This window comes from Myxocyprinus asiaticus, chromosome 4 (genome assembly GCF_019703515.2).
Source record: "Myxocyprinus asiaticus isolate MX2 ecotype Aquarium Trade chromosome 4, UBuf_Myxa_2, whole genome shotgun sequence".
NCBI lineage: Eukaryota > Metazoa > Chordata > Actinopteri > Cypriniformes > Catostomidae > Myxocyprinus > Myxocyprinus asiaticus.
Window position 1 is genome coordinate 36,742,066 of NC_059347.1, and position 20,804 is coordinate 36,762,869.

General features: G+C 36.9%; 2 protein-coding genes across 3 annotated transcripts in view; one reads left to right on the forward strand and one right to left on the reverse strand.

Moving 5' to 3' along the window:
• The window catches only part of LOC127440125 (tubulin polyglutamylase TTLL11-like), a 39,161-nt gene extending 35,698 nt beyond the window's left edge, over positions 1 to 3,463 (reverse strand). For both annotated transcript variants that reach the window (XM_051696542.1, XM_051696541.1), the window contains exon 1: positions 2,204 to 3,463. In XM_051696542.1, coding sequence (XP_051552502.1) covers positions 2,204 to 2,725 — 522 coding nt within the window. In that variant the 5' untranslated portion in view covers positions 2,726 to 3,463. The remainder of the gene's footprint in view (positions 1 to 2,203) is intronic.
• A 6,388-nt stretch (positions 3,464 to 9,851) lies between these two features.
• LOC127440135 (carboxyl-terminal PDZ ligand of neuronal nitric oxide synthase protein-like) overlaps positions 9,852 to 20,804 on the forward strand; it is a 71,510-nt gene continuing 60,557 nt past the window's right edge. Inside the window, exons 1-2 of the mRNA XM_051696562.1 lie at positions 9,852 to 10,311; positions 14,550 to 14,621. Of these exons, the coding sequence (XP_051552522.1) occupies positions 10,201 to 10,311; positions 14,550 to 14,621 (183 nt within the window). The 5' untranslated portion in view covers positions 9,852 to 10,200. The remainder of the gene's footprint in view (positions 10,312 to 14,549; positions 14,622 to 20,804) is intronic.

Consider the following 20,804-nt stretch of genomic DNA (forward strand, 5'->3'; position numbering starts at 1 on the left):
CCCTTGAAACAGCCTTTGGTGTACCAGACAGGATAAATGGTGAAGTGGATACGCTTAAACTTGAAACCAAACTTTAACAAGGCAGCTTTGTATTACATAGGCTCATAATATTTCAGTGGAGATGAGTAGAAGGGTTGAAGACATTCATTCAACAGGCTTGTGAATGACAGGTGGCATGCAACATACAGCAGTTTGTCCATGGTATAGTTTGACAACTTATTAATGTATTTATGAGTGTTTCTTTTTTTAATGCTGCCTGACTTCACACAGACAGTCATGTGTAACCATATGCCAGTGTTGGTAAAATTGTGTTAAAGGACAAGGTTAAACACTGGCAATGCCTGTTGAAATATTAACAGGCCACAAGCAAGTGTCTGTTTTTATTGCCAGGGGCTAAAAAAAAGTGTAGATAACTCTAACGGATACATTTTATATTATGATGTGTAGGACTCTGTGTTCTCACTTTGACTATCATTAAGGAAGGAGGAGTCCAAATAATGGCAAAGTCATATTCCATTTGATTCACAGGATGATTCTTGAAAAAACCTTCTCATGGCAAAAGATTTACCTGACTCATCTGACTTAATTTCCTAGTAAATCTTTTGGTTATAGCAAAGTCCAATGAGTTTAGTAATACCAGCCAAAACAACATTTCAATATTTAAAAATTAGGGCTGGGAAAATTAATGCGTTAATTTCTGTGATTAATATTTTAGTTTTAAAAAATTAATGTAATTAAGGCAGCATACTTTTTTTTTTTTTACTTCCTGAAACTTCACACGATAGGAGAAAGGTTTCCCTGAGTTGTTCCTGGCAGGCTGCTCAGCCTTACCGGCTCTGATTAGGGTGGGGGTGGGATTAGGGTATCTGTTGCCTGTAAGGGAAAAACCCAGGCACCTTTGTACAATGGACGAAACTTCACTAATGTTTTTCCCCACTTTCTGTGGCTAAAATTGGCATAAGTAAGTAAATTAAAAGGAGATAGCACAGATTTAGCACATAAATTGACTGTGTGGAGCAGTGCACACTTATTCATTATGTGCAAAGCATGTCAAGGGCATAATAAATACAAGAGCAGATTTACTGTAGACTGAAGATTTCACCTGCAAGCGATGAACCAGGCGTACAAGAGATACGGGCAAGCTGCCATATCTATTTACATTGCCCGAAAACGCACTTTCATCCAAACCACTGTCAAAAGCGAAACTGCATGAGTGAGACCCAGCATGTGTGCGACAGACTGAGTAGGACCTAGTCGTTTAGAAAACTGCAGCCAGGTATATTTGTAGAGACTGAACAGAAGCCAGAGAAAATAATAGTATTGAGATTTTAAACTTCAGCAAATGAAACTTCAGCATTATATATATAAGTGTTTAATAATGCATTGGCAATGTACACTTAAGTTACTCTTGCCAATAACATTTGATATGAATTGAATGACCATTTGATCCTATTATTTAAAAAAGTCTTATTAAAAAAAAAAAGCTTTTGTAATAAGCCTTTTAAACTTTTAAAACTTTTTTGTCAGCAAAATGATATTATTGGAAAGAGGAAAATTCAGTTAATAGTGAGAGTGTGCAGAAAGCTTACATATAGCCATTTATGACAGAGATCCTGATAAAAAAGTGAAATGAACAGGATCACTGATCAGGTGACAAGAAGATCCCCCTTGCCACCAATTTTATATACACTATATCAAAATAACCACCCAGGGGGCCTTTTACCCCAAGTGAGGGAGCCCTGAAAAGGCCCCCTTGCCAACTTAAAAAAAAAAAAAAATAATAATAATAATAATAATAATAATAATAATATTATATATATATATATATATATATATATATATATATATATAATCAAAACAACCTTCTGCTGCTATTTCTTTTCACACATTTTGTTGCTCCATAAATATTCGTTTTTCTTGAATCTTGATACATTTTGTGACCATAAAAAACTATTTTTCCTTAAGGTGTGCCTTTAGTCCCATTGTACCCTTCACTATCTAGACTAGATATGACGTCTTTATCCTGGATCATACCTTAAAAGTTCCTGAAATGAATTAATGATAATAATAATAAAAAATAAAAAATATATAGTCCTTATCAAAGAATACCGACAAGTGCATTATCTTATCTGAATGACAGGTGTGATAAAGTATAAGGTTACCCCCGTCACGTGTCAGTTCCAAAGGGGTGCTCTGCTCTCACCTCTTTCCACTTCAGTTGTCTGATGCTGAGTTTCAGCGCCTCCAGCGACGTCTTCGCTTTGGAAATGTCCACCGTCACAGGTCTCCTCTTTTTAGCCACTTTGCTCCTATCCTCTTTGCCATGATGCTCACATTTCCCATCCGTCTGTCTCTGGCATGACTCAACGTGACCGTTTTTCGCTGTTTTACCCGTTAAGGTCCTTCCCGTCCCTTTAATTTGAAGGGCTTGCTCATTGCAGACAAGGCACACTCGTAAAGGATCCGACTTCTGCGGTATCAGATCCGACACTTGTTTACTGTTCATCTGTCTCTCATGACCGTCTGCTTTGCTCCTGCTTTTACTCCGACTTCTTCCGCCACCTCTGTATTTGTCTCTTCGAGCAGCGCATGAGACATCAGCGGTGACTGGAGACACGGAGGCCGGGGACATCTGCTCCCCTTCGGCCGCGGCCTCCGTTTCCACAGCCTCTCCGGACGCATTCTGCTTTAGCTGAAACTTCACTTTCTCATAGTGATCGCTCATAGTGTGATCACGTGTTAATCTCTAACATTAATGTAATCGGGTGGTTTGTTACCTCATCTAGATTGTCAGGATAATATACTAGTATGAGGAGCTAACATGGACCAGCTGGTGCAGCCAAAAGTAAAGCACAAAAAAGACAGAAAACTAGCCAATAAAATAGCCAACCATGGAGCTAGTGTGATATGGACGGCTCCATGGCATTAGACCTCAACATAAATAAAGACCTCTGTAGCACTGACAGATCACACATCACAACAATGTGCTGAATGTCTCTGACTGTAATCTAATGGGACAGGAGTGGCTCCAGGCGCAAGAGCTGTCCAGTGTCCTATCCTGCCTCGGCTTTAACCCATGGGAAACCCCCCCTCTAATAACTAACAGCAGATAATAACACTAAGATGTATAGGAAACTTAAGTTTGCTTAATTTATCCCATTCTTTTTTTACTGAAACACTCAACTAACGTCACATATCGCAGCATATATATGGTGAAAACTAGTGTGGACCACGGATGGACGCATCGCCGCACTCCCTCTGTACATACAACTCAATTTAAAAGTGCCGGTGAGGGAACGTCTATCTTATGTGGAGACGGCACTCTATCCGTGCTGTTACGCACAGATCAAAACATCCTCTGCGTTCCGTTTACCTGCTGTATGCTAAAACGCTGACGAGTCGTGGAGGAGTTAATGCAGCCGGACGAGCATGTTTGATGAGATATCAGCTGATGGAGAGAGAAGTAAAGCTCCTGTGTGTGTGCTGATGCAGCGGCGCAGGTGTTTTTGTGCTGTTGACAACGCAACTGACGGAAGCCGTCGAGGCACATGGCAGCAACGTATTGCGCTGAACTCTGCATACACAAAGCGAAAAAAAATCAGTGGACTAGAATGTTGAGAACCTAGTGACCATTTCCATTTATCCCAGTTAGCCATCAGATTGTGCTTTGATGGATGATAATATCCGTTTACACTTTTAAAGTAACGCTTTAATGCATACCTCAAGTCTTAAGTGACCCCGGACCTCAGTCCACCCCCTGTACCTCATCCATTTTTTGAGTTATGCCCACACCTCTTTATTATTCCTCAACCTTTTGTTTTCTGATTCTGAAGTGTAAAAAAAGGCAAAACTGCAAATTATATATATTTTTTTATAACTGCTTAATTACCAAGTGTTACTGTATAGGGTCATTAAAGACCCTAGATATGTAATAGGGTCGCTTTTTTGCGTGCCCATAAATAATATTTGTATTATTATTTAATATCTATATAAGTTTACTATCACAGGATTTATATTTCTTTGTTTATTACAAGACAAATGAGTACTATGACTACCATATCGCATTGATTTTCTGTGAAACAATGGTGAATTATCAGTATATCATATGCATGTACAAATATTATAAATACTGTTTGTTCCTAAGGGTGGAGCTGATGTTTCAGTGATTGACTTGATTTACATTTGACATTGCTATTTGACAAAGAAGCAACGTGGAAGTAAATTATAGCAAGTACAACACATGGACAGTATCATTTGGATATTGTCAGTTGGGTGTACTACTGAAATTATTAAATTAAGTTGTCTCTATTTAGGCTCAAAAAAGTGCCTGAGAAAATACTTGTGTAGCTTATGAGTTTTGTGAAGCTCAGTATGTGTTTAACAGCCAGTTGCGTCACATAAAATTTCAGTGTGGAAGTAATGAATCCTGTTCTATTTTTGCTGCATCATTTCTTTGATATTTGAAAAACAAAAGATTAAAATAGCAGAAAATATTCTATTACTTTCTTTTTGTCTTGAAAATGTTTTGAAAATTTGACACTATCTGTGGCTTTTGTAGATCCATTTGTGATAGATATATGTGCCAGGTCCCTAAAGACCTGAGTATGTAATAATATTTGGCGAAACACCATAAAACAAGTGTTTTCAAATTACACTGGACATGTTACTATTCCGTAAGTGCCAAAGAAAATGGAAGAGCACATACAAAACTGCTATGACAGGTAAATGGTTATGTAAAATCTCAGTGGCTGATATTTTATGGCCACTTGACAACTGACATATAAATGATTTGATGAATTTTTCATATCATATGAATTAAACTATTTATTATTTTTTCTGAGATTGTAGCCTACAGTCTCTCATTTTTCAAGTGTGGCCAAGTGGTACTTGCTCATATGATGCAGCAGAGAGAGCACTTGTGTTGGTATTGAAAAGGAAACTCTCGCTCTCACTGTGTCTTAAGGGTGTGTTCACACTGGTAGTTCGGTTCTCTTGGTTCTCTTGGTCCGGACCAAAAAAGAAAATGATACATTTAGTCCTGGTTCACTTAGCGTTCACACTGGCATTTTTAACACTGAACCTAAAGATACAAAACAAAAGGCATAAGGATAAGGTCAACATGATTGGACAGCTTTTATGACATATATTTTGTGACGGATCTTGCCGAACATCCAAAACAATGCTGGCTGCTGAGCTAAATGTGCTTGTTGGACCCACTTTCCCTTAACCTATCACTGAACATTTTGAACACTTGAGCATTTTTGTGCATTTTTTCCAGTATACTGGAAATATGCTCGTCGGACCAAATGTTAATAAGGAACTTTACCTCCTCATTGCTCCATGTTTGCCCTCTGCTCATTTTGTTTTGCGTACACCGCTCTAACCGCTCTTTCTATAATATCAAATCACGTGATTTTTAGGGTTGCATCTTGTGACATCACATCCTGTTATTGGTCCGTTTAGATGTCTTTGGTGCGGTTCAACTGATATATGAATGCAGCATGGACCAGAGTTCATTTAAAAGCTTGTTTGGTGCACACCAAAGTTTGGATGGCAGCGTTCGCACTTGTTCAAATGAACCGCACTAACAGAGCAATTGCACCAGAGTTTGTTTTAATCGAACCAAACCTGCCAAGTGTGAACACACCAATGTGAGGAATATGAGCTGCTCTCTGAAGGTGATGTATTTGGACACAAGCAAGTATGAGAAATGTATTATACCATAATAATTGTGATCGTGAGCCTGCAAAAATGCAAATTATACATAATCAGTAAAGTGGTTCACTTCCATGAATTGGTATGATTGCATTCATATCTGCAGTGAACTGTACCAGAGTTCAAATGAACCGTACCCCAGACCACCTTTCAAGCGGACTCGGGTGCAGTTCCCGGGAAAACAGCGTTCACATTATCCAGACAAACTGAACTCTGACATCATTCGACTCTGGGTGCACACCTAAAGTGCTAGTGTGAAAGCACCCTAGGAATGTCTCTTGAATACAGATTCATCTCCATGCAATGAGTCCATCATACCACATAATGACTCTTTGCTTATGTATGTAGTGCATAGGGCAGGATGGAGTCAGCAGACCAGCCCTTACTTTCAATACTTGGACTTCAAACTTCTTAAAATGAAAAACTACAGTCTCAGTTAGCATATAGGCTAAAATGTCCTCTAATATGATTCTGTGAATTATTCAGTATGGTGTGGCCCAGAGCTCTGTACTGTTAGATCCAGTCAGCGTTCCAAGAGTACTGTAACATTTCTGTGTTGGTATCTACAGTATGTTTTCTACAAAATAGTTGGGCATATTGTTTCTTTCAAATATCAGTTACACGATATTAAAGGAGTACTTTACCCAAAAATGAAAATTCTGTCATCATTTACTCACTCAGCCATCCCAAAGTCGTATTAACTTCTTCTGTGGAATGAGGAGGAAGCGTGAACAAGCCTTACATTAATGTGTCTAAGAGAGCTGGGCGGAAGGGAACATTTTTATCGAATAAGGACTGTTTTTTTTTTTTTTGTTTGTTTGTTTCTCACCTAAAGCTATTGTATCACTTGAGAAGACATGGATTAAACCATTCGAGCTGCATTAATTACTTTTATGCTGCCTCTGTCTTTTTTTTTTTTTTGGAGCTTGAAAGTTTGGACCACATTATGTTCCACAGAAGAAAGAGTTTTAAAAACATGAGGGGTAGGTAAATGATGACAGAATTTTCATTTTTGGGTGAACTTTAACTTCTTGTTAGAACTGTTTAAGACGAAATAAGACATAAGGTTACTAGCACTAGCTCTTGCGTCAAAACAACAAATGGCAGCTCCAAAAATAGCGTCAAACACAAAAAACTGGGGCACCAAAATCTAGGACTAAAATGGTTCTCATGTATTAAAATATATATTTTCGCGATCTTACATAGACTCGATGAATTACAACGAGGTACTCTTTTATTATGCTAAAAGCGGTGGTTCAACGACTTCTTAGAGGTTGTTAGCTGAGCTTGCAAGTGACGAACTTTGCTCGATGTGAACAGCAGAGTGGAGAATGCAATGCAAATAAACCATGTCACTAGGTCTGGGTTTGAAACTCGGAGACGGCATGTGTTGAATTTATCCATAGTAGGCTTTCCCTCACTGCACTTGAGCTGAAGGTAAACTTGTTTAATAAACGCAGCCGGTGGCTGAGGGATGAGCCCAAAACCATTTCTTTTGTGCTGAAGCGCCCTGTGATTTCAAGAGAGGTAAATTTGGTTACAAGTTCGATATTCGTTGGAAATTCGCCTATGGTGTTTAAGGGACCATCTGAAAACTCAACACACTGCGCTAAAACGTCACGGGCGTCTGAGCATTCATTCAGTTGACTTGCATGTTCTATCGTGAAAAACACTGATGGACAGACTGACTTACTACAGGTGAGATTACTACAATATGCCTTATCATATGAGTACAGTATTCAATTATTTTAGGAAAAAAATAAATCACAAAAGTTCAACAAAATGATATGTTCACATTTCAAAGGTTATAGTAAGCTGCTATTGGACAGACTGACTTACTACAGATGAAATTATTACAGTATGCCTTATCATATGAGTACAGTAATCAATTATTTTAGAAATAGAATCATAAAAATACAACAAAATGTTATTTTCACATTCTAAAATTTGTAGTAAGCTGCTATTGGACAGACTGACTTACTACAGATGAAATTATTACAGTATTCCTTATGATATGAAGTGAGAAACAGTTATAACAGTTCATGCTTCCTGTACTACAGGCTCAACGGTAGAGGAGGTATAACAAATTCTGATCGAAGTGGACAGGAAAGATCGCAATGTGCTCTAAGAAATGCTGTTGTGCAGAGGATGCTGTAACAACCTCTTATCTTCCACTGACTCCTGTTAATTTAAAAGTCCAGATGTTCTTCACACTTTCTGAGTCATCTGCTCCGATGAAATGTTGCCTCCTGTGCCTGGCTAATAATCAGATTCAGGTTGTCTTTTTCCCTTCAAAATCCACCACCAGCACTTATATGTTTGTGATATTCAGCTACTGGTGGTTCACACTAAAACACTAGACATAGTAATCTATCTACCTCCTTTTTGTTCTCAGAGTCAGCTCCATTTTCAATCATGCATCATGTTGAATTATAATATTAATACAAGAACTTAATACAACAGCTTACTCTTCAATACAAAAAATAAGTGTTGTTGTATGAGTAGTATCTCTGTATCTGGATATTTCACAGGACATTTAATTTTATTTCAAGTAAGATTTCACATAAAATTTATTTTACTGTGATAATGTCTAGTAATAAATCAGCAATATCACCGTTATGTTAATTAATGTTTGTATACAGTAACTTGAAAAATGATTGAAGTTATCATGTTAATACTGTCATAAACTGTTTCAGAAATTCTCTACTTTCCCTTAATAAAATCTACAAAATTTCCACCAACATGGCTTATCACAATTATTATAATTGTATTACTATTTAAAAACAACTTTAGATTAATTTGAGGTCTTCTTGAAAGAAAGTGTGGGACCAGTTTGGTGTTGTATGTAGTTTTGTTAAGAGTAAATAACAGAATAAATTGTTACAAATTAATGTTATTTGAGTGACATTATTTAAGGTGGTTATTGAAGAAATACAATGGCTGTTTAAGTAGATGGTTGTTTTAGTTAGGACCACTTCCATCAAGTGTATAACTTTACTGACAGCTGAAGCAATCTGTTGGATGTATGGTTCTGTTCTTGGCCTTCCCCAGGGGTAACAGAACAGATCCAGCAGAATTATATTGCAACATGGTACAGATTGTTTCATTTGCATTTATGTACATTAATTTATTTTTTTTATCATTTATTGACACTTCATATAACTCAGGTGTCTGTGTTCATGGAGAGGGTAGGATTGCCAATTAAGTACACAAATTTGGAGTGAAAGTCCAATCAGCAGGTGAAATGATGAAATCAGGGTAAGTAAAACATAGCAAGTGTCACAAAACAGGGGAGATCACAGACTGAAATCATGACAAGATGTTAAAGAAATGTTGAATACATGTTAAGCTTAATCAACAGCATTTGTGGCATATTGTTGATTACCATAAAACATTATTTTGACTTGGCACACCTTTCCTTTAAAAGATGCATGAAATCTGGGTCACAGTGAGCCACTTAAAATAGAAGTGAAAGGGGGGCAATTGGCAAACATTAAAAACTCATTGTTTCAAAGTTATAACCATATATATGTAAATAATATGCATGTTAACATGATTTTAGTGTAAGAAAATCGCTTACTAACCTTACTAAACTGAACAACTTGTCTTGATAGGAAATACTGTAATAATTTCATCTGTAGTAGGTCAGTCTATCCTAGAGTAGTTTACTACAACCTTTGAAATGTGAAAATATAATTTTGTTGAATTTTATCTATTTGTTTCTAAAAGAATTGATTAATGTACTCATATCATAACTTATACTGTAATAATTTAATCTGTAGTAAGTAATTCTGTCCAATAGCAGGTTACTACAACCTTTAGAATGTGAAAATAACATTTTGTTGATTTTTTGTGATTTTTTTCTAAAATAATTGATTACTGTACTCATATGATAAGGCACACTGTAATAATTTCATCTGTAGTAAATCAGTCTGTCCAATAGCAGCTTACTACAATATTTGGAATGTGAAAAAAATGGGGTTTTATGTATAACTTGCACGTCAACGGAATGAACGATTGGACGCCACCTATGTTTTAGCGTAGTGGGTGGAATTTGCAGACGTTCCCTTACTTACCCTAGGCAATGAAAACGCATCGGAGCGTTTTTAAGCATAATTCTCCAGCCACACCGCGCGTTGACTGTTCTGAGTGCAATGATTTATGCAAGTATAGTGTTGTTATATACCCTTTAACCCAACTGTGCTAGTGATATCTTTGTAAGATTGTCGCCTGCAGAGAGCGCGGGTAAGATAAACTGAATATCCAACGAATATCGAACCTAAAACTAACTTTACCCCGCTGTGATAGTATTGAGTATTTCCCGGGCTAGATGCGATCTATAATGGGCTCCCTCGCATTGTATCTCTCTTGTATCCGCGACTTGTTTTCGGCTGGTTAAACTGAAGCTATCTTTTTAGTTACCAGCAGTTTTTAACCTTGGGGACTAGCAGAAGAATTTCTCGCCGAGCATCCTGACGGGTCCCAATGAAAATGCTCGGGAGAAACAGGTACAATCTGGTGGACGATGTGGCGGATTCCCGAGTCCCGCTTCACAACGAGGAAGCGTATCAACACGGAATACACTTTCAAGCAAAGGTGAAATAGACCATCCTTAAACATCGCCATTGAAAATAATGACTGTTCCAGTTGTGGCTACTTTATAGTCACATTGAGATTCTATACGTCAAATATGTCATAACGCAAATCAGACTGTCAGGATCATGTTTTGGATAGCAGCGCTGACATCAGACAAACAAATGGAAATGCCACTGGATAGATGTATGCAAAGCGTTTAACCTATTTTAGGTGTCTGGCACAACTTTCCCATCGATGGCTGCATTGCTGAAAAATATTTTCCGGACTTGGTTAAATTAGTTGTTTAACTGAGCTAAGGCGTCTTTAAAACTATGGAGGGTGTATTGTTTCTTTTGAAGCTGTGATTAGATTTAACAAGGCCATTTGATTTGTAACATTTCGTCAAATAAAACCTCATTTAGTGGTTGTGTCTCAAAACATAGCGAGCTTTTGAACAGCATAGGTGTGTTACCCCCTAAAATGCTGTCACTAGGGTTTAAGACATGTAACTAGACCTAGATTTTTAAAGCCAGTGTTACGCTGTAAAAAGTTTAAATCTATATGTTACATTATTATAAACTTTCCATACAGTATTGCTAATTATCTTCCTTACAAGCTTATATTCATATGCAGGAAAGTGACAATAAACCCTGTGAAGATGCAAGGTCTAATACCTGATGTGAATATGAGTCTGATCAGCAACCTATATTCTATTGAGCATACTTAAAGGAATAGTTAACCAAAAAAAAAATGAAAATTCTCTCATCATTTACTCACCCTCATGCCATCCCAAAATTTTTTAGAAGAATATGTCAGCTCTATATGTCCATACAGTGCAAGAGAATGATGGCTAGAACTTTGATGCTCCAAAAAGCACATAAAGTCAGCATAAAAGTAATCCATACAAAGCCAGCCGTTAAATCCATTTCTTCAGAAGCAATATGATAGGTGAGGGTGAGAAACAGATCAATATTTAAGTACTTTTTTACTATAAATCTCCACCTTTGACCAGTAAGTGGTGATATGCATGAAGAATGTGAATCACCGCAAAACAAAAGAAGAAGAATGTGGAAGTGAAAGTGGGGATTTATAGTAAAAATGTAAATATGGACCTAAATATTGATCTTTTCTCACCCATACCAATCATATTGCACCTTAAGATATAGATTTAATGGCTGGCTTTGTATGGATTACATTTATGCTGACTTTATGTGCTTTTTGGAGCTTCAAAGTTCTAGCCACCATTCCCTTGCATTGTATGGATCTACGGAGATGAGATATTCCCCTTAAAATCTTTGTTTTTGTTCAGCAGAAGAAAGAAAGTCACATCTGGGATGGCATGAGGGTGAGTAAATATGAGAGACTAGTGAACTATTCCTTTAAAGCTTTTCTGCCCTGACCTTGTAAATCTTTAATTTATTCTCATTAATGAAAGACAGCACATTTTTAAGGTCCCAGTTAACTCCTCGGTCTATTTATAAAAGCAATTGCATAATCTACAAATTCAGATACTTGTACGTGTATATTAACTAATATTACAGTTTGTTGTTTCATAAATGTCATAAATACTGGTGTTTTCCCAGAGAGCTTATCTGTAAGCCATTCATGCCTCAGGAAACCTAAAGCTTTGTAGACTGAGCCACTCAGAAGCCCATTGCTGAGCAATTTTAGCTCCAATTTGTGATGCAGGATTATCTTCCAGGGAATTTCAATAGCTAAAACTGGAGCTAGAGCCACATAGTCACAGATTTTGGAAGCGGTCTTGTCTTTGAAAGTGTAAATCAGCTGAAAGTGTATATCAGCTGTACAAGTTGCTATACTGTACAGTATGTGCTGATCTGTTGCCAGTTTTGCTGTTTCTTTCATAAACTGTAAGGATTTGCATTGTGGAAGATGGAGGTAAGCAGTTAAGGTAAACATCTCAGTAGAGCTTCAAAATAGGTCAACATAGACATGAAAGAACACTGTTTTGTGCAATCAAGCCTATACTTGGTAAGCATGTTGTTTGTGGCTTGCACTGATCTACGATATCATTCACATATAATATGGGATAAAATGCTGGGTTAGTGGTCAGTGGTTGTCATACAATGTTGTGAAACAGAACCCTATAGTGAAAGACATGTCAGTTGAGTAGCTTATGCTGACATATGTTAGCATGAGCATGGCATGAGTGGTATTAGACAATGGCTGTGTGCTTCAGACTAATATTTAGCATTAATAGAGGTGTAGAACTTTAGCCAACTGACATTTGATTTATCTCTCCTAGACTATTTTCCCAGAGATTATCCTTACAGGGAGGACACTGAAATGCTCTGCAAATTGTGAAACTAAACACATTTCTATACATTTCCTCTACATCTATGTTTAATAAATGATATAGATGTTGCTGTTCACAGATCAATTTGGTCTAACATGGTTTTAAAAATTGAGTGTTGCTAATGGCATTTAGTACCATAATGAAATTGCAACAATGCATTTTTCTTTTGGATTTATGTATATATATATATATATATATATATATATATATATATATACACACACACACACACACTACCGGTCAAAAGTTTTGAAACACTTGACCGAAATGTTTCTCATGATCTTAAAAATCTTTTGATCTGAAGGCGTATGCTTAAATGTTTTAAATTAGTTTTGTAGACAAAAATATAATTGTGCCACCATATTAATTTATTTCATTATAAATCTAAAATGTAATTAAAAAAAATGTTTTTGAAATGGATGACTTGGACCAAATAATAAAGAAAAGCAGCCAATAAGTGCCCAGCATATAGATGGGAACTCCTTCAATACTGTTGAAAAAGCATCCCAGGGTGATACCTCAAGAAGTTGGTTGAGAAAATGTCAAGAGTACATGTCTGCAAATTCTAGGCAAAGGACTACTTTGAAGATGCTAAAATATAACAGTTTTGATTTATTTAGGATTTTGTTTAGTCACAACATAATTCCCATAGTTCCATTTATGTTATTCCATAGTTTTGATGACTTTACTATTATTCTAAAATGTGAAAAAAAAAAAAAAAATATATATATATATATATATATATATATATATATAATAAAGAATGAGTAAGTGTTTCAAAACTTTTGACCAGTAGTGTGTGTGTGTGTGTGTGTGTGTGTGTGTATATATATATATATATATATATATATATATATATATATATATATATATATATATGATAGTAGCATCAATTATATTATTTATTAAGTTTTTATCTATTTGGAAGTGTTTATAATGTTTGTCCTTAAGTAACTCAATTATTGATTTATGTTTGATGTGTTAAGAGAAATGCACACAGCTATGTTCCATGTAAAGGGTAAAAAGATGAGTGCAGTAGTAAATTGCGGAGTAAATTCTAGAGACTGTTGTGTGTGAAAATACCAACAATCATCCATGCGATTATCTAATCAGCCAATCGTGTAGCAGCAGTGCAGTGCATAAAATCATTCAGATACGGGTCAGGGGCTTCAGTTAATGTTCACTCAACCATCAGAATGAGGACAAAATGTGATCTCAGTGATTTGGACCGTGGCATGATTGTTGGTGCCAGACGGGCTGGTTTAAGTATTTCTGTAACTGCTGATCTCCTGGGAATTTTACACACAACAGTCTCTAGAATTTAATCAGAATGGTGCCAGAAACAAAAAACATCCAGTGAGCGGCAGTTCTACGGATGGAAATGCCTTGTTGATGAGAGAGGTCAACGAAGAATGGCCAGACTGGTTCGAACTGACAAAGTCTACAGTAACTCAGATAACCACTCTGTACAGTTATGGTGAGAAGAATATTATATCAGAATGTGCGGGTTGGTGCTGTTCTGGCGGCACGAGGGGGACCTACACAATATTAGGCAGGTTGTTTTAATGTTGTGGCTGATCGGTGTATGTAGAAAACTAATTTAAAGGGATAATTGCCCCCCCCCCCCAAAAAAAATAATAATTCTGTCATCATTTATGACGATGGTATTTATACATACCCTTATGTTGTTTCAAACCCAAACAACTTACTTTCTAGTGGAACACAACATGATGCGTGTCATAAAGGGTTAAATTCTACCAATGCCCTAGCAATGCAAAAGTAACTTTACACTTATTAACCTAGTGTTTGTGTGTGTGATAGTATTTGCACAAATGAAGCGGTGTCATTCATTTAAAACTTGGTGATTCCTCTTTTGCGGTTACTAACAAAGTTTAAGCAGAATGCTCTGTGTCTAACATTCAGGCATGTGTTTCTTTTGCAGTATGTTGGCAGCCTGGACGTCCCAAGACCTAACAGTCGCATGGAGATTGTCGCTGCTATGAGAAGAATCAGGGTAAGTCCTTCAGACACTTTCACACAGTGAGTGCTGAGTAATTACTGCTGATTTCCCCACAGCAGCTGTTTCCTCAGACGCGCCTTTTGCAGAGTAAGACTCATTAGCTGGGCCAGAAAAAAAACAGCCCGCTCCTCTATATTTATCAGCTACTCTGCAGTATATATGTGTATGAGCTTAGTTTAGGGTGTATACCCTGATTGTATTTTTGTATCTGAGGTTTCATTTTTCATGCCCAGCACATTGATAAAAGAGACGTGCACACACACACACACACACACACACACACACACACACACACACACTGACTGGGTTGACATTAGGACACAAAAAGCCTAGTTATTTTCCCATGAGTGATCTCTGCAGGGTCTTCAGCAAACAGAAATTGGAGATGACTGCCATTACTTTGGTTGATTGGTCAGTTTGTGTGTTGGTGTATTGTGAGCAGCATGTGTTCTGCCAGTTTTATATGTGTGCTTGCCATGTACTCACAGCATCTCATAGTTCAGACTGAAGGCCATATCTGAGCCAAATTAAGTTGGATCACATGGAGCAGGAATTTGTGTGTGTGTGGCTTGTTACCTTTAGAGCTTTTGAAAGGCCTACCAGGAGATCATAGTGTTTTAGTTGGAAGATTTGTATAAACCTTAATACTAGGTCTGTCAATTTAACGTGTTAATTTAGTGATCATTTATATAATAGTTATAATTATATAAAAAATAATGTGTTATAAAAAATAATGCAATTAATTATGCCTCCGATGCATACGTAAATTTCGTAAAACAAGTACAGATTTTCCTACCATACGAGCAATTCAAGCATGAAGTATATCTGTTTTTACTAGCCACGTAATTAGGTGGCAGTGCACCTCAACAAACCTCGCAAGCAGCACGGCCACAGAATAAGAACTGCTCACTTCGGAGGAAGCACAACAGGTGGGTGAAGCACAACAGAATACAGGAATCTTGAGACACAATTTTCAAAGTTTCCACTACTTTTAACTTGACACAGCATTCTAAAAATGTGACATTTATGATGCTGAATACCAGTGAGATGCTTCAAATGCGTCTGTCTGAGGCACACACATGTACATAGAGCGACAATTAAAAATAGCACAGAAGAAACGCAAGAATGCGTACTGTGATAACTGGATATATTGACTAACTCAAAAGGCTTGTTCAATGCTATGAGAATAAAACGAACAATATATTGAGTTCTTAAGACACTTTTTGTATTGTCTAATCAATGCTTTAATCATCTGCCACAATATTGCAATTTATTTTTAACTAAATTTCAATCTGCATTAAATACTTAATAAAGGCCCTACATATTGGGTCTGTTCCAAAACCTAGCATTTTAAGACATCATAGGCACGCTCCCGATGCGAAGGCTGTTCCAAAAGGTAAGTATCTTAATTATGCTGCCTCATAAGATATCTCGTTTTGGCCGAATTTTAAGGTAGCATCATATGTATCCTTCCCTGGGTAGGCGATCCCAGAATGCACCGTGATGAGCTCTGTGGAATATAAATCCAAGATGGCGGATGAAGTGAGATTTTTTTAAAATGATAAATATACAGTACTTATAATCCATTCACTATGGAAAAGTATAGATAAATAACAGTTTAATATGACTCAAAACCGACTGTTTTATCCAAAATGTGTGTGTGCTGTGTATATTTATGCTCATTAGAGGATTGCGTAGTTTCCCTCGCGTCACCTGTATTGAAATCAGTTGCAAGTCGAGTGTCCCATGCGCTGCGAGTGAGGAGCCAAATCGCTCTCTTATGAGGCATCATTTTAGTAAGGACGCTGCCATAAAAGACAGAAGGAGGAGTTTTGGAACAGTTTTGAATTATTTTGCATGACTTATATTGAATTATCTTTATTTGGGGGCCTTTCTTAGCAAATAATGATGTATGCGATAAATTGTGATTAATTAATCGGTATGTCATTTAATTAATTTGATTAAAAAATATAATTGATTGATAGCCCTACTTAGATCGCAAAGTATGGGGAATTATTATGCAAAAATAAAAAATAAGTAAATATAGAAGCACTCTCGATGTGGAATAAGCGGAGCCGGAGCTCTTTAAAGGAAACACCCTGGTGTTATATGCATTATAGCTTTATTAAAGTTCAAATAATACAGAAGCAAATCATTTAAATAACTACAAACTCCGAAACTGGCATTTCTCTGTGCGGTCAGCGCCTCTTCGATGAGTTGCACGAAGTGTCCCGATCTAAGGGGGAGAGGTTGAAACTGCACCCGGCTGATGCACACCGGGGATGCTCATCCCTTGAGCGTGCAGCTAGATTATAACGTGATGGCTCGTGACTTATTGAATCATAATATATGTGTCACTGTGTGTTTCTTATCGTGAGGAAAATTGGCAATACGCAGCTTTATTAAGAAGAGAAAGTTTTTTTTTTGTGAGTTAAAGATGGATTGAATTGAACAGAAAAGGTGAGAGAGGATAGTCTTTGCCCCATTATTACACTGCAACAAAATATGTTTTTGATTTGTTTTTGTTTTGGCTTGTTTTCCAATATAAATATCTAAAACTCTTTTAAAACAATGTACATTTTCTTTAGCAGCTATACTGCAGAAGAAAAAATTGTTATCTGAGAATGTTGAATATAATATTAAAAATACAAATATTTTAAAATATCTAAAAATCCTTTAAAAAGAGATGCATTCACCTGAGATGCAGCATATAAGATATATATACTTGCTTTTAGAGAATAGATCTTGAATATAAGTGTATTTTGTCCTTACTGCACTCGCAGAAGTATAACCAAGTGAAAAAATACACACATACAAAATATACTTATATTTAAGATACATTCTCTTAAAGCAAGTCTAAATATCTTATGTTGCTTCTCAAGTAAATGTATCTTGTTTTAAGGATTTTTAGACCATTTTAAATAGAAAACAAAACAAAAACACTTGATAACGAGGATTTTTGCAGTGATTTTCTTTTACTGTGACCCCCTCCATGTCTATGATGGTTACAGCCCTGATTGTCGGTGTAGAAAAGTGAGAGTACGTTTTTCTGTCAAAACAGTTACTGATGGAATTGTTTTGGGCTTATTAGGGGATTGTCAGTCTCTATTTGTTTCACTGCTGTTATTTTCTGGGTTATCGGGTTCCCTCAGAGACAAGTCTGAAATAATCTTTGGCCTTGTTGTGTTAGATCCTGATCCACGGCTCAAAAACAACAGTAAATAATGTGTACTGACCGTTATCCATCCCCCAGTTATCTCTCTGTGTATTTGTGAGTAAATGAGTTTTCATAATGATGGGATGAGGTTTTGAGTGGCAAGTCACCCCTGGAAATTGAGTCCTGCTAAGCAGCTTTCCTTGCGCACCTGCTGTGAGTGAAACCATAAAGGAATATTTAAAATTACCCTAGTTTTTCAAATGGAAATGGTTTCCATGATGGGGCTGTATATAAGCATGTCTGAATGAAAAGTTGTTACAGCACGAGGGTGTGACAGTTAGGAGGTATATTTCACAATATAGGTATTTTTTTTTCCTGAAAATTAAAAACATGGTTTATATATGTAATACTGTATAAACTGTATGTTTGCATAGTGTAGTTCTATACTCTCTTTTGGATTTGTTAAAGGAATAGTTACATTACATTTACCCACCCTCATTCTGTTACAAATTTGTAAAACTTTGCAGAACACAAACAATGTTTAATCCAGTGATTCCTAACCTGTAGTATGTGTACCCAGAGGATAGAGGGAGGTTCCAGGGGATACGCATCTTCATTGGAATGATCTGAATTTCTATTCTTAAAATCCCAACATCGATCTTTTTAATATGCAAAGTTGAGCACCAAGATCCTTTCACTACATGCTGAGGGTAAAAGTTTAGTTTGACTCAGTCTGTGTAATGTGTGTCCAAAGACGAGATCCACGCAATCCATTCGCAATCCATAAAATGTCTCCTTTAATGCCTTTTCTGTTTTTTTACCCTCAGTTGTTGATCAAAAACAACACAAAAGAAACATTAAATTCTAGTAAAGAAGCCATTTTACTCCAGTCTCGTTAATGACCAAAACGCTGAACTGCCAGTTTTTTTTTAAAGAGACAGTAAATACTTGTTAATATTACAAATAGTAATAATAAAGTATATATCAAAATGCACCAAGTTAGATGGCCAGGTTTTGTTTTTGTTGTTGTTTTTTTTTTCATTTTGTACACAAGGAATATTGCAATATTAAATTATATTTAGCCTTTGGTACACAACTTTGGTGTTGTATTGATGAAGTGGTACTTGAGCCTTACTGATGGTGCTGTGTGGGTAAGAAACAAACCAAAATTGAAGTCCTTATTCCTTATTATACAAGTTGAGGAAAGAAAAGCACCATGGTTTGACAGAATCATGAGTAAGTCTGCAACCGGACCAAGACTGTGGGGGGCGTCGGGAACAATCGCACTCAGATTCGGAATGCAGCAAACGTGTCCAGTATGTAACCACCTTCCGGACACTTTCTTAGGTGTGTTAAGCTCATTCTACAGTGGCCAGCTGATACATAACTTGATAGCTTTCTCTTTTTGTGTTTTCCACTTGTGATTTGGTGAAAGGTCAAATTGCACAATGGTATTTTTTGACTGACCGTTCATTGACAGGTCTTATGTTATCGGAGCTTTAAATAACTGGTCCTGTAAGTGGTCTTCTTCCAATGAAAAAAACACATGTTCATGTCTCCTGACCTTTGCAAGTATGTGCGTTTTAGTCATCTGAGACCTTGTCCCTTTTTGTTGTTTGTTTCCCCTTTTCTCTTTCTTTTGTTTGCTTTGTCATTCTCTTGGCATTCAGTGTCCTCCATGTGGGAAACACCATTTATCTCAACAAGGGAATATTGTTGGCTAACATAATTAAGAAGACTGTAATTGTTTTGTGCCTTCATTTATCACCGGATCTAAAACATAGACTTAAGCTATGAAAAGTCCATAGTGCTGCATGCATGTGTGTGGGGGTCTTCTAAAAGACGAATGTGAAATGTTATTATGGCCCGGCCTCCAAAAGGAATGGCTCCTATGTAAAATCCCAGTTGTGTTAATAATGTATAGTTTGTATTAGTGGTGGGTGATATGAACAAAATCTTACATCTTGAATTCACGACATGAGTAATTTTATATCACCTATTACACCACAACAAGGCTTGTTTTAATAACAAGCTAATCTTCATTTTCTTGACTTGTTTTGGGAGTTGTCCTGTTCTGTGGAGATGTTTTTCACGGTTTTTCCTGTTTTACCTGCCCAATTCCCAGTGTGCTTTTAAGTCCTTATGGTTGCGTAGTGATTTGCATCAGTCTGGGTGGCGGAGGACGAATCCCAGTTGCCTCTGTATCTGAGACTGTCAACCATCATGCATCTTATCATGTGGCTTGTTGAGTGCATTGCCACAGAGACATAGTGTGTGTGGAGGCTTCATGCCATCCACTGTGGCAACCACACTCAATTCACCATGCACCCCACTGAGAATGAGCAACATTATAGCGACCACAAGGAGTTTACCCCATGTGACTCTACCCTCCCTAGCAACTGGGCCAATTTGGTTGCTTAGGAGACCTGGCTGGAGTCACTCAGCACGCCCTGGGATTCGAACTAGTGAGCTAGCGAACTCCAGGGGTAGTAGCCAGTGTATTTTACCACTGAGCTACCCAGGCCCCCTCTATTAGGTATTCTTCAATAAACCTGCTCTTCGGGAAAAAGTGCAAGTTTGTGTTTAACTTATTTGCTCTGCAAACTCTATGCAGGCTATTGGATTTTTAGGACACGGTATTTCAGAATGACCAGGGCAACAATTAATTTGCGATGGTTGGCCCGCTGGTTCGTCCAGTAATGAATGAATAATTCAGTTGCATGATTTTTTTTATGCGCATCTTGTATTCCTGTTAAATTCAATAGGAGTTTATTTGGTAAATGTATTTCCATCATAGTTTATGCGCATTTCTTCTTATCGAATAAAAAATGTATCCACCTCAAGCGAGCGTATACGTTTTTCATGCACATTTTGGAGATTTTATTCGCATCTTGGTGTTTCCATCCAGCAGATTTTATGCGATATCGTAAAATGTGCATAAAAAAGCGTTGATGGAAACAGCTATTGATGGCTTTTCTTTTGTCTGTTCCTAAAAATATAATAAAGTGTGTTTCTTCAAG